General features: G+C 42.0%; 1 protein-coding gene across 8 annotated transcripts in view; it reads right to left on the reverse strand.

The window, feature by feature from the left end:
* Nucleotides 1-15,245, reverse strand: part of MCF2L2 (MCF.2 cell line derived transforming sequence-like 2) — a 222,745-nt gene that overhangs the window by 23,518 nt on the left and 183,982 nt on the right. For all 8 annotated transcript variants that reach the window (XM_087965413.1, XM_087965407.1, XM_087965410.1 and 5 more), the window contains exons 23-26: nt 12,091-12,183; nt 10,599-10,677; nt 6,652-6,724; nt 3,067-3,170 (exon numbers count right to left, since the gene is read on the reverse strand). In XM_087965413.1, the coding sequence (XP_087821539.1) occupies nt 3,067-3,170; nt 6,652-6,724; nt 10,599-10,677; nt 12,091-12,183 (349 nt within the window). The remainder of the gene's footprint in view (nt 1-3,066; nt 3,171-6,651; nt 6,725-10,598; nt 10,678-12,090; nt 12,184-15,245) is intronic.

Consider the following 15,245-nt stretch of genomic DNA (forward strand, 5'->3'; position numbering starts at 1 on the left):
CTATTCACTGTTAACTTTGTTCCCATCGCAACTGGAATGTTCTTTGACGGCCTGGTTTCCTTTTACCGCAAACTCTTCCCAACGTAATTGCTTTCTCCAGAGAATTCCCCAGCAGGACATGTTCAAAGTTACTTTTGTAATTTTTGCCTTCCAGTGACACGTCTGGCGTTATGCACGCCAGTACTTGCTTATTAGTCAAAGAGATGCTGTACAGTATTTGTAAAAGAAAAAGAAAAAAAGAGTCCAAACTACCATTAAACCTTAGGGAAGAAGCTATCTAACTGGGTTTTGCTATTGCATTTTGTTCAAACCATAGTTTTCTAGGGGCAAGATAAGCAGGTTGGAGACTTGAAAAGGACATCCGTATTTTTTTCCATTTATAGAGCAGGGGTCTCCAACCTCGGCAACTTTAAGACATGTGGACTTCAATTCCCAGAATTCCTCAACCAGCCAGCCCAGCTAGGGAATTCTGCGCGTCTGAACTCCACACATCTTAAAGCTGCCAGGGCTGGAGATCCCTGATTTAGAGAATATTTTAACTTAATGAAATTGACTCCGTGTGGATCTGCCCAAACAGGTTGTCCTGGCGTGAGTTCAGATGAACTGCTTCTCAAGGCCGCTAGCCTAACTGCTTTTACCTGCCGCCGCTCGCCTACAGCAAAAATAACTTCTTTTCTTCCTCTCTTCCTGCTCTGCATCAAATGTAGCTGCTTTTGTGGTAGAAGCGGTGTCAAATGTACATTGTGGCAGGAATGCTCCCTCCCTTCTGTCACTGGTCGCTGCCCTCCAGGGTGGTTTATTCTGGGCTGCTTGGCTGGCTGCCTCTTCTGATGTTGAAGTTGAACCTCAGTGACTGTTATAGTTGCAATTGTTGTTTCCCCTGACACTGGTGGATGTCTGAAGGGGTTTTGGTGAATGGTGAAATGATGGGTCTTTTGTCTATTAATATTATCCAGGTATAATTGACAATAGTTCTGCTAATTCTTCCTTCCTTCCTTTCCAGCAAGCTGTGGAATTCTGGGAGTTGAAGTCCCTAAGTCTTAAAGTTGCCACGTTTGGAGACCTCCAGTTTAAAGGATGGCATATAGCCAAGTTGCAAGTAATACAAAAGTTGTGCTGTAGGTGTCTACAGGAACTGGTCACTGAATCACTGGATTCTCCTACCCTTAGCCAGCCTAAGCATTCAGTACCTCAAAGGGGGAGAGATCAATATAGAATAACAGAGTTGGAAGAGACCTCAGAGGCCTTCTAATCCAACCCTTGCTCAGACAGAAGTCCCTGCGCCATTCCAGACAAGTGGCTGTCCAATCTCTTCTTAAAAGCTTCCAATGATGCAGCACCCACAACTTCTGGAGAAAAGTCATTCCACGGATTGTTCTTATCGGCCCTGAAGCCATTTTGGGAGCATCTTCAGGGTGATAGAGCTAGCTGAGTGATGTGTAGCCAAAATAATATTCTTTCCCGTGGGAGCCAAGGACGCTGTACCAGATGTTGGGAGAGGCATGGACAAAAGCCAGCCGGAATTGGGGCTGCGACCTGATTGGACCATGTGATGGACGCGTTACTTGGGGGAAACTACTTTGGAGTTTTGATTTGGTTGGGGAAAACCTTGTGAGAGAAACAAAAGAATATAGGCTATTGATCTAGCAGATTCAATAAGGCCTTTGGATGACAGCAGGCCCCAGAATAAAGAGACACGAACCAAAGTCGTGTCTCTTTATTGTCAATGTCAATATTGTACAATGAGTACTCCAAATGTCAAGGATCTTGGAGTACTCATCTCAAATGATCTAAGTGTTAGAGCCCACTGTAACTACATAGCCAAAAAGGCATTAAGAGTTGTTAACCTAATCCTGCATAGCTTTTTCTCCGGTAATATCGCACTACTAACTAGAGCATACAAAACATTTGCTAGACCAATACTCAAATACAGCTCATCAGTCTGGAACCCACATTACGTATCTGATATTAACACAGTTGAGAAAGTCCAGAAATATTTCACAAGAAGAGTTCTCCACTCCTCTACTCATTGTAGAATACCTTTTGCCACCAGACTCGAAATTTTAGACCTAGACAACCTAGAACTACGCCGCCTTCGGTCCGATCTAAGTATAGTACATAAAATTATCTATTGCAATGTCCTACCTGTCAATAAATATTTCAGCTTCAAATTGTTCCAAATTGCTCATGAAATAAATCTCTCATCTTAAGAGAGGAATAACTGTTTGTGGTCTGTCTGCGTTCCTCTTTATTGGGATATTTTTTTAGGACACTCGGGTCCTTCAGAGTCGGGTTTTCCCCAGATGTGCCAAGATGACATTTCTAATAAATTCATACTTTGAGGAAACTCCAGGCCTCAGGGTTTTGATTGCTTTGGGTTTGTTACTGAAATTTCTCCTTAATTCTAGGTTGCTTTTCTCCTTGATTAATTTTTTATCCTGCTGATCAGGTGCTTTGGAGAATAGATTGAGCCCCTTTTCTTTATGGCAACCCCTTAGTTATTGGAACACTGCTATCATGTCACCCCTACTCCTTCTTTTCTCTAGACTAGACATACCCAATTCCTGCAACCATTGTTCACATGATTCAGCCTCCAGCCCCCTAATCATCTTTGTTGCTCTTCTCTGCATTCTATTTTTTAGGGCCACAACTTCTTGTTTATACTGAGGCTTTATATCAGGGGTCTTCAAACAGTTTTAAGACTTGTGGACTTCATCTCCCACAATTCCTCCTCCAGTCATGTTGGCTGAGGAATTCTGGGAGTTGAAGTCCACAAGTCTTAAACTTCCCAAGTTTGAAGACCTTTGCTTTATATCAAAGTGTATTTTTTTTTTTAAAAAAAAAGCAGGGTTGATTCTTTCCATGTTCCAACTGGCAACATGAATTGTATTCCGACTGAATATGCAAGACTTATAACAGAGAAATTTCTTATTCTGCAAGAGCACGACAGAGTCATCAATTTCACTGTATCAATCCCTATTTTGATAGCCTTACTGCCCAAGAGTTTCTGTTCCCATGACCCCTTCCTTCTAGCTTTTTGGTGAGAGGTTCTTCTGCACAGCCTACCTCTTTTCTGCCTGGTGCTGGGGCTCACGTTCCGGTTGTTTGATGTTTCCAAGCTTGAGAGTTCAGATTTATTTTCGCACAAACTCATGGATTTTCTGCCATACCTTGTGAGATATAACAAACATGTAACAAACATGGTTAGGTGATGGCTAACATCTTGAAAGGGATCTGCTGCACCAAGCAGAGCATCTCAGTACCTTCTTCCTGGGACACTTGTTTTAAAAATATCCCTCTCGGGATGGATCTGCGTGCGTATGTAAACCCCGCTTAGCAACCGCTCTTGTTTAGCCACCATTCAAAGTTACAGCAGTGCTGCAAAAGTAAATTTGCAAACAGCCCTTGCATTTATGGCTATAGCAGCATCCCCTCAGTCACGCGATTGTCATTTGTGCGCTTCAGAGCTGGCTTCCGACAAGCCAGTCAGTGGAGAAGCCGGTAGTAAAATCGCAAGTTGTGTTCGCTTAACACACTGACTCACTTAAGGACAGAATGGAAAGAACCACATCCCAAGTCTGTCAACGTGAGATCTCTGGAGTTGGCAACTTTTGAGATCTGTGGAGTTGATGAACTCCCAGAATTCTCCCTGAGGAAGTCCACACATCTTAAAAGTTGCAGAGTTTGACAAATGCTGGTCAACAGTTGAAACACTCAGGTATGTTTCCCAAACTAATGAAAGTGGCAGAAATAGTAAACAAACTGCCTGTTATCACAGCATCAGCAGACATTCTGTAATATACCCTGTGGAGACAGAACTTGCAACATTCAACTGGCTGAATGTGTACAGCTCTTTCAATCGAACGCTAAGACTGTCTCAACCTGAGTAAAATCTAACCAACTCTATGGGAAACACCAGTCAGGCATCAAAAAGGCAGCTGGATATCTAATCTTTCCTGCAGCCCAAGCCAAAATGACCACAGAGGGCAATTCTAAAGGTCAGGAAAAGAAAGGGGGACACCTGCATTGATAGCAAATTGCCAGCAACTTGTTCTCTTTGCAAAACATACATTTGGTGTCCACAACACCATAAAATTAAAAAAAAAAAAATTTTTATCTGGGGTCCTAGTTCTTCCTCTTGGTAGAGAGTCGACCAATAATCCAACAGTCTAATAGCAGCTGGGCAGATTGCAATAATTCTTTTTCAATGAAGAATACTAAATTACATCCATTGCAGAAATGGTTTCAAGAGGAGAGGGAAAATACTACACCTGGTAGTGCCAAGGGCAACTTGAAGCCACACTGAACAGAATAACAGAGATGGAAGGGACCTTGGAGGTCTTCTAGTCCAACCCTCTGCTCAGGCAGGAAACTGTTAGATCGTGTAGATCGGTTCCCACAGAGACGCGAGACCAAAAGTGTTCATTCAGCTCTTTATTTGGTATACAGATCAGTACAGGATCTTGGAGCCGTGGCAACCCTTCATATAGGAATTGCTCGCGGCTCGGCGGCCAATGACAGGGCTTTGAATCTCCCGTGATCGGCTCGGCCAATCGCGGTTGATTCTTAGCGCGCCAATCACGGCCACTTAGTTGGCCAATCAGGTTGCGGTCTGTCTGGACCAATCCGGATTCAGGGTTTGGAGTATGCTAATATAGACCAGAAACCTTATAGCATTTCAGACAAATAGTTGTCCAATCTCTTCTTAGAAATATGCAGTATTGGAATATCTACAACTTCTGGAGGCAAGTTGTTCCACTGGTGAATTGCTGTCACTGTTAGAAAATTTCTCCTCAGTTCCAGGTTGCTTCTCTCCTTGATTAGCTTCCATCTGTTGTTTCTTGTCTTGCCTTCTGGTGCTTTGGAGAATAAGTTGACCCCCTCTTCTTTGTGGCAGCCCCTCAAATACTGGAATACTGCTATCATATCACCCTTAGTTTTTCTTTTCTCTAGACTAGACTAGACTAAGAAGTTGAAGCAATGAGTTGATGCCTGGTATGTTCTTTCTCACACCCCACTAACTCGAGTGCTGCCATGCCTAGCAACCTCTTTTTTAGTTCCGAGTCTTCAAGTCATTGTCATTGACTCATTGCCAGTCTATTGTTGAGCCCCAGAGAACTGCAAGTAAATCCTTGACTTACTTACAGCACGGAAGCCCCAAATTTCTGTTGCTGGGCAAGACAGTTATTAGTAAGTTTTGCCCCACACGTTATGAATTTTCTTGCCATAGTTGTCGGAATCTCCCTGGGAAAGCAGCAAATGATGATCACATGTATGTGGCAACCATTATAAATCCATGCCGGTTGCCAAGTGCCTGAATTCTGATCACACGACCATGCGATGGTCGTAAATCCAAGGACAAGTTGTAAGTCACTTTTTTCAGTGCTGTTGTAACTTCAAACAGTCGCTAAATGAATGATTGTAAGTTGAGGACTACCTGATTAGACATAACACCTATGTACCATCTCCTGGGAAATTCTAAATGACCTATTTAGACCTACTATGGGAACTGCAATCTTCAAACATGCCCCATGTTCATTTCTTGTTATGTTTGATTTGTGAGGTGCTATTACTACTGATCTGGACTGCAAGTAAAATCCTCAACTCTCTGCATATTTGTGCACACGTGGATTAGCATATTTTTTAGTTTATCTGGTTCACCTTTAAGAAATCTGCAAATGAAGTTCCATAATTCTGCATTTATATTTCTGTAACTATCAATTTATAGCTCTGGACAACTTAATCCTCATCAGGAAACAACCCAAATGTTTAGTTGAGTAAAAGCCACATGTAGAAAATGCTCTTGGCTATTTGTTCCCACGTCCTTTCAGCCCCTTTTTATAATCCATCACCCTGAGGACAAAGCCATGATGTAATTCACTTTGCAATATCATAATTCTTTAAAAACAAGATATAAATGTCATGTCATTACAGTTTTCCCTTAAGGCTGTCTTAGAGTGCAGTGGATTTTTCCTCTCTGAATTTCTTCTCATGTGTGTAACAAATCAAAACCCAGCAAAATTTAAATCTGCTTTAATCCCTGTTCTATAGCTTCACTGGCCTCATCTTTCCTCCAGAACCTTTATGTTTATTTTAGATTAAATTACATGACAGTCTGGCCATAAAAGATGTTCTACTGCTTTATTCTGTAGGAGAAACCCAAAGCAATTTCTGATAGTAGCTTTAGACTAGGCCTCTGTAAAGGTAGTCCTTGACTTATGACTACCGTTGAGAGGAGAGGTCAAAAATGGTCAAGATGGCATCTACAACCATGTGAGTTTCCCTGCTGGCACCTCAGACAAACTAGGAGCCACCTTCTGGTTTCCCACCTCAGAAGCCACCAGAACTTCTGGGAAGTCACAGGAAGATTCTAGACTAGTGGTTCACCACCTGTGGTCTGTGGACTTCTGGGGGGGCTGCGATGTCATCACAGAGGGTTCACGGATGCTTGAAGAAATGTCATGATTTAAATCTTGAGTTAAGTCTTGGGGGTCCGTGGCCACAAAGGGTATTTAAAGGAATTCCGTGGTGAAGGAAAGGTTAAGAACCACTATTCAAGGCCATGCTGGCTGGGGAATTCTGGGAGTTGAAGTCCACAAGTCATAAAGTTGCCAAGATTGTTCTAGGCCACACGGTTTGGGTGTTCCATACCTGGAGGAGTTGCCTGAATTCATTGGCGCATGATAAACACTCTCTGTTATTCTTTGGTGAAGCTGGCTTGCTTCTGTTACAGGAAAAGAAAGAAAAACAAATGATTATTTCTTTTGTTCACCTCCTGGAACAAATAAGCTTGCAGTTAGGGTCTTTTTATAATAACTAGACCTTTAAAAAAAAAAAAAGATTCCTCCTCAGTTATGTTTTTATTTTATTTTTATTCACCCCCCAGAGCTCCATTTTTATACATGGGGCTATGTACGTTGGTTAAGTAAATAAATACACGACATTTCTCACACCCTATCCTATTACAACTTTAGCATGAATTGAAGTGTCTGATCAGGGTTTTATGAATCATGGGGGAAAGGAAAACAATGATAGAATTAGATCATAGAGTGTCCTATATATTATAATCTCCTTGGAACTTGTATTTCTGTGATCCACCTAAATAACCCGCCTAAGGCATCTTTCAATAACTTTTGGATCAGGGTAGGCATTGGTGTAAAAATCATTACTGTATGGTGAAAATTAGTGCTCCTGGGCTGAGAAGCACCTCTTTAATTGTTTGTTTGTTTCCTGCCTTTATTATTTTTACAAATAAATCACAGTGCCCAGCATACTAACATTCCTTCCTTCCTTCTGCTATCTAGGAATGACTGACCCAAAGTCACCCAGCCAGCTTTCATGCCTAAGAATTCACAGTCTCCTGGTAGTCGCAAAGGTGCTTTTTCAAGTGGCAACTGGACTTTTTGTTTTTTCTTTGAAGACGTTTCACTTCTCATCCAAGAAGCTTCTTCAGCTCTGACTGGATGGTGGGTATACATTTATTTTTCTCTGCCAGAACTGCTGGCACTGGAAGCCTTTAAATTCACTCATTGATTTTTTAAATTGAATTCAAACCAGACATGCAAAGTCTGGTTTTGATGTATTTTTTTGCCTTTGGTAGGGCAAGTAGGCTCACTAACCCCAACACATTTTTCTGTTTTGTTCAACAAGATATTTGAAAGCCAAATACAGGGCTTTAAGAAAGGTCAAAGACATCTCGAAGCTTCAAGATTTCCAAGAACTGGAGCTTGTTCTAATGGATGAGTGATAATGACTTTATGTTTAAAAAAGCAGCACCAGCACTGGCTGAAAGGTCTTGTTATAACAAGAAAGCATCAAAACTAACTTACTAAATATTGAATTAAAAGTTTCATTCTGGTATTTAACTATTAAATCTGGAACGCTCCAAGGGCTATATACAGTATCTTTGAAAACAAGCTCAGTTGAAACAGTGGGACTTGTTTTTAAGGTCATCTGCTAAAGGTGATGATATCATACTTGCATTTCATAAACTGACAAGTGGAATACTGTAACCAGGGGTGAAATAAAAAAAAAATTTTTTCCTACCAGCTCTGTGGGCATGGCTTGGTGGGCCTCAATCTCTAAAAGAAAAGTGGGCAGGTATGGGCGGGGCCAACCGATTCAAATCATCCATATCACCTGTCTCCTGAGATGGTGCAAGGTGACTGAATTTCACCCCTGACCTTAGCCCATGTACGATCTTTCTTAAAAGGAAATTGTTTCTTCTGGAGTACAACAAAATAAAAGTCCTCAGGGAAATTAAAAACAACAAGATATTCGAAAGCCAGAGCTAATTCTGCCATGGGTTAAAAAAGTAGTACATAATTTTACTGTAAATTAACATGGGAAACTGTTGCTGGACCTGGTTCCCAAGAAGTGGAAATGTTTGCTGTCTAACATAATGCATACTTTGACCCGAGTTACCTAGAAAAACTCAGATTACTAATAAAGGCTCAGTGGGCTGGATCACACAATAATCAATAAGAAAGGCTTGAACTTCTTCTAAGAAACTAACTTGAGCATAGTCTCAGGCAGGCCCCTTCTCATTCACCCGAAACTAAAGGGATGGTGTGGAGAAGCACATTCAGCTTTGTGATTCTTGTTTTTATAGCTGTGGTTTCGTACTCTGGTCCAAATTGTAGGGTTAACAACCGGTATATCTGGAAAAAACAAGCTACTGTATGTCCAAACTGTATTATCAGGAATTGTAGTATATCCTGGAAACTGACTAGATAAGGTGGATTTAAGTGCATTGGGTTTTAAGGAGATACAGCGGTGTTTCTAAGGTAGCCCAGTGGCTCCACCTGTTTAGGACACTGGCTGACAATCGGCAAGCTCGCGTTTGAGACCCAAGCGCTGCCGTGTGGTGGAGTAAGCTACTGTCATTTGCTCCGACTCCAGCTGACCCAGCAATTTGAAAGCAGGCAATTGCAAACAGATAAGATAGGTACCACTTCAGTGGGCAACTTAACAGGGACATGAAAAGTAGCACCACCAGTGTTACAAGGGAGTGGCATTTGCTCTATTTTTTATATATAACTTGCCCTGTTAGTATAGGTGGGAGTCAACTTGGCAGTTCCGGGATTAGGCTGTTTATTGTTCACTTGTTTTTTCTGTTGGTAGTTCCTTGAATGGGATATTGTTTACTTTTGGTCTAGTGTTGATTGTTGGTCTAGTGTTAATCTTGGTGTGAAACTCTGCTGATCTGGGTGTTGAAAGCTGGTGAGGAGATGTGTTGGGTAAGCCACTAGTATATAAACAGGGAACCAACACCACTCCCTTTAGCACTGATTATGTTATCTCGTTTGGTAGTGAAATGTCAGCAAGAAAACAAACAAGCTCTTAATGATAGGGATCCCTTGCCTATGACTTTGAAGGTTGCCTTAGCACTTATTCCTGGGGGACAAATGTAGGAGGGAAGGGCACAGAGGACCCTCCTCCCACTTTGCCACAGCTGGTACAGGATCAAGACAACAGTCAAAGCAATGCAGAACAACCTGAGCAGCTGCAGCTTGGCTAAACATAAGTCCCAAGGGTTACCTGGCCTCAAAAGCAAGAAGAGGAGAAAACACTTGGGAAAAATCAGGCTTTTATGGCCTCTTGTACTCCCCACAATAGAAATATTTACAGGGGGGAGGGAAAAGTCAACTCGGCAGCATCATGAAGTTTTACTGAGTGCGGGGAGAAGGTCGTCCAAGGGGGAGGTAAGCGAAGAAAAGCTACTAGATACAATGCCCACGCATTTGCGCATAGGTTTGCCCACACAAGCATAGCAGGAACCACACTTGGTGGAAGTTCATGACTTTTTGCTGAAAGAAGGAAAGATTGAACTGAAGATTTATGGATCTGGGGATTAAAAAGGGTTAAAGAGGAAGGGGGGAAGTTAAGATGGCAAGCCTTTGATGGGAAGAAGGGCAGAAGGGATCATACTATATTTTTCTCACTTTTCTGTAATATTTCAAAACTTAAAATGGACACCTAACACCAAAAACATCATCAGAAAAGCTCTATTCATGCTGTTCTGTAATTCTATTCTGTTCTATTCCTTTTTGAATCTTTTTTGTTTTTTATACTCTAATTTTCTACACTTTACTTGTATTAGTATGCGTGTATGTATTTATGGATTGGCAGAAGCTATGGTCAGAAGGCATGGTTGGGAGCCTCACCTCAAGATTTATCAAAGGTAGCCCCTCACATTCTTGTCATCTCATGGTTAGACTGCTATGTTTCCTTTACACAGGACTGTCTCCTTGAAGACTATCTGGAAAGATCGGCTTCACAAAATGTAGCTGCTTACTTACTTCCTGAAGGCTGGTTGCAGGACTACCATGACATACCAGTGTTGTGAGGACACAAGACCAGGGGTCATTTGCCTTCTGCATCTCTCTCATATAAGGAGAGAGAGGCTGACCCCCTTCTGCAGGTTCAAAGGGATGATTAAGAATACAACTATCTATAGTTTAGGTGCACTCTTGAACTATTTCAATGCACTCCAGTGAAGCGTGTTTGGAACATGTTTCTACAAGCTTTCAGAAAGGGAAAGAATGTGCAGTGTTGATGTGTCTCCCAGCTACAGTCTCTTTTATACGGCGTCCTACCTCTGCAAGCTTCCAGTTGTCCTGTTAGGACTTTCCTGATCTCTGACACCCACGTGTTCTTCAGTTCCATAGATGCTGCCTGAAAAATAGGATACAACTGCAGTTACAATTACAGTCATAACAGCATACTTAGCAATGCAATAGTGGCCAATATCTGTAGCTCGGGTACAGTGGTAGAATTCAAAATATTTTACTACCGGTTGTATGGGTGCACGTGCTTCGCGGAGCGTTCTAAAAAGGGCAATTTTAAGCATGAAAACTTACCTTACCTTCAGCGCTGGTGAGTAAAATAGCTGAGACGCGGCAGTCCGCTCTGCCGCGCCTATCAGCTGGGCTTCAAACAAAGGAAATATAGGACAGGAAAGGGCAGGTGTGAGTTAGTGGGGGCCAACTGCTGATCGGTGCTACCGGATCGCTAGAACCGGTGTGAACCGGCAGCATACCACCTCTGCTGGGTTGTAGGATGAGGGTGGAGATTTGTTCTCTGTTTGTGGGTTGGTTTCCAAAAGTTTCGTTCCCAGGCTAGGTAACATCTTCAGCGGAATTTAGGGAATGTCAGCGTTGGTGTTCTTCTGCTTATAAGGACTCAACTGACCCACAACAAACCCACATACACACCTCCGACCAGCACTTCATCTCCTTACCTGACTTGACCTCCCCATCACAAGACTCTCGCCTGATGTGACCCACACCTGAGCCATTACAAGGCCCATACCTGACATGACCCTCCCATCACAAGACCTACTGACCACACGAAGCTCTTAGAAGCAGAAGCACACCAACAATGACATTCCCTAAACTCCGCAAAAGATGTTACTTAGCCTGGTAACGAAATATTCAGAAACCAACGCATAAGTTCGGAGGATGACCTTCCATCCTCATACTTAGTTAACTGCAAGAAATTCAGGCAAGGGTTCAGCTAAGCAGTTTTGCATCTAATATATCTTCCCTTCCTATTTATTTGGCCATTCTTATCCCCTTGGAGGTCTAAATACCTCCACCTACAGAACTGCAGAATTGGAAGGGACCTTGAAGGTCTTCTAGTCCAACCCCCTGCTTAGGCAGGAAACCCTATACCACTTCAGACAAATGGTTGTCCAATCTCTTTTTTAAAATCTCCAGTGTTGGAGTATTCACAATTTCTGGAGGCAAGCTGTTCCACTGGTTAATTGTTGGCACTGCCAGGAAATTTCTTCTTAGTTCTGGAAATCTAAACACTCTTTCCATCTTCTGCTTGAAGGGATGCTTACTGCAGAGTAACTTGTCAAAAGCTGTTCAATGAATTAGTAGCTGGAATGAATATTGAACCAGGACTTACTGGCTAGGAAATCTTAGAAAGGGAGGAAGCAGAATCTAGTTCCCCTTTTAGTCCCACTATGGCCCCAAGGCTTATTTCCTCCTGTAATTCTGAATAATCAAGAATATGAAAAATATATTTGAAGGGGGTGGGAGAGAAACAATCTGGAAAGGAAAGAAAGTGAAACTGCAATACCTGAATAATATAGACCTCTTCTCTGCCATTGTACCAGATCTCAAATTTCTTACTATCACCTTTGACATTTTCGGTAATGCCAACAGTGCTCATCTGTTTGAAAGAAAAGTTTGAATACAGAACACAATCATTGGTCATTGCAATACATTTTGTTCTTTTTAGTTCACCTTTAAAGCACATGAGCCAGTTTCCTACAGAGGTTAAGATGCTGGCCTAGAAACCAGGAGATTGTGAGTTCTAGTCCTGCCTTAGGCATGAAAGACAGTTGGGTAACTTTGAACCAATCACAAGGAGACTGTGAGTTCTAGTCCTGCCTAAGGCAAGAAAGCCAGTTGGGTGACTTTGGGCCAATCAACCATAGTGATTCTGGGCCAATCCCCAGGAGACTATGAGTTCTAGTCCCGCCTTAGGCATGAAAGCCAGATCGGTAACTTTGAACCAATCACAAGGAGACTGTGAGTTCTAGTCCTGCCTAAGGCAAGAAAGCCAGTTGGGTGACTTTGGGCCAATCAACCAGAGGCCCACAGTGATTCTGGCCCGATCACCAGGAGACTATGAGTTCTAGTCCCGCCTTAGGCATGAAAGCCAGATCGGTAACTTTGAACCAATCACAAGGAGACTGTGAGTTCTAGTCCTGCCTAAGGCATGAAAGCCAGCTGGGTGACTTTGGGCCAATCAACCAGAGGCCCACAGTGATTCTGGCCCGATCACCAGGAGACTATGAGTTCTAGTCCCGCCTTAGGCATGAAAGCCAGATCGGTAACTTTGAACCAATCACAAGGAGACTGTGAGTTCTAGTCCTGCCTAAGTCATGAAAGCCAGTTGGGTGGCTTTGGGCCAATCAACCAGAGGCCCACAATGACTCTGGGCCAATCCCCAAGGAGATTATGAGTTGTAGTCCCACTTTAGGCATGAAAGCCAGATGGGTAACTTTGAACCAATCACAAGGAGACTGTGAGTTCTAGTCCTGCCTAAGGCATGAAAGCCAGCTGGGTGACTTTGGGCCAATCAACCAGAGGCCCACAATGACTCTGGGCCAATCCCCAGGAGATTATGAGTTGTAGTCCCACTTTAGGCATGAAAGCTGTCTTGGTGACTTTGGACCAGTCCCTCTCTTTCAACTCAATCCTCCTCAAAAGGTTATTGATATGGAGAAAATAGGAGAAGGAAGGTTATTATGTATGTTCACCACCTTGGGTTACTTATAAACACTTTCTGTTTTTTCTTTGAAGACACTTCACTTCTCATCCAAGAAGCTTCTTCAGCTCTGAAAATGCACTTTTGGGACAACCATGACCTGGATGACTGAGAATCTCCATAGACATAAGGCAGGGTGATATATTAACTTTGTCCAGAGTTTGCATTCAGTCCTGGGCGCTGGGGGAAGCAGTGGGAAGGCACAGGGATTGTTGCTTGTTAACTACACTCACTCCTTACGTCACAGATAATACAGAAGCAGTACAGAAGTCACTAAGACTTCTTTTCAAGCACCTGCCAAACAGAGGTTCAACCTTGCTTAAGTTAGGGAGAATACAATAAAAGGAAAGAACGTTGAATCCTGCTTTCAAATTGTGATGTCAGAGAAGGCTCGTGAGAGTCTCCTTTGCAAGAATAATGAATTGATCCATCCTAAAGGAAACCAACCCTTAGGAAGGACAGATGCTGAAGCTCAAATCTTTGGCCATCCAATGAGAAGAGAGGACTCCTTGGAAAAGATCTCGATATTGGGAAAGATGGAAGGCAAAGGGAGAAAGGGATGGCAGAGGATGAGAGGATTAGATGGTGTCATCAATGCAATGAACAGGAATTTGGGCAAACTCTGGGAGACAGTGGAGAACAAAGGGCCTGGCATACTATGGTCCACGGGGTCATAAAGAGTTGGACATGAATTAACTATTGAACAAAATGTTGAATCCACTAAAATGTAAGAAAATGACATTCCTCTCAGTGTGGATTGCTTGATTTCCACTTCATTATAGTCTACTGCGGAATCCTTCTGCAGACATTCTCTTGTTCTTTTATATCTGGAATTCAAAGCCATGAGGATATAAATTGTAAACCACAAAACCTATGAAGTTTCTGCGAGAAGAGACTCACGGAGGGTTAAACAAAATGTTTGGCAGCAATATAAATGCAATAAAGAAGCAATTAGGTTAAAACCAGAATGCAATGGGAGCCTGATAGAGTGTCAAGGATAATACCACCTTAAAAAAAAAAGGATGAAAAGTGAAGAGAAATATGTTTATTCCAGATTCTATTTGAAGTGTAATCTGGCAGCTATCTGCTCTTGGCCAGAGTAGTATTACATCCAACTCCATCTTCTCTTGTCCTTCCTAATTCCTTCAATTCCTTCATAGATCTTACTTTTCAGTCCACTGGTCATCTTCACTGCCATTATCTAAAGCTCTTCCTGTTTGTCTGAATCCATCTTAAAGTGTGCTGCTAGCAATGGACACAATTCTGAAGGAGGGAGATCTGATCAATTAAACGGAATCATGATTTCCCATCATTTGGAAACTATGTTGTGTTGATGAAGCCTAAAGTTAAATTTGCTCTTTTTTTTAATGGCATCACATTTCTGACTCATACTCAGATTGCTGTTCCAAGATCTTTTTCACATATAATATTGCCAAGCTATGCTGTATCTGCATAAGTTGGTCTTTGTCTGTAATAAATGTTATTCTCTTATTTCCATCTCGTGTTTCTAAGATATTCACGCTCAATTCATTTTTGTCTTTTAGTGTTTTAAGTTTTGAATCCATCTGCAATTTTATTTCCAGGATTAGAGTCAAGCCATACAATCTGCCTCCTGTATCAGTGCATTTTTTTTTCCTATTTATAAATGAGCTTGTCTTTTATAGAGTTTGGAAAAACTATTTTTTTTTTGTTTGGTACACAGCTTTTTCCTCTTGATACAGAAACTGTTCCACAAGGGCAATAGTTGAATTTACCATTGTCATGATTCCTTTGAACCTGGCTTGAAAAGATCTATCCTTGACTTTGGTTGACAAATGAACACTCTTGAAATTCTAGGATAAGTGAAGAAATTGCTGAGTAGTTTTGTCCTTAGGAGGAAACAGAATGAGGCCATATCTTTACCTGCCAATTGATTCATCAAGTTTGCCAAGAAAAAAACATTTTCAAGTTTGTTTTCC

This window comes from Notechis scutatus, chromosome 4 (genome assembly GCF_049901735.1).
Source record: "Notechis scutatus isolate UNSWTSFEM ecotype Mainland chromosome 4, rNotScu1.2, whole genome shotgun sequence".
Lineage (NCBI taxonomy): Eukaryota > Metazoa > Chordata > Lepidosauria > Squamata > Elapidae > Notechis > Notechis scutatus.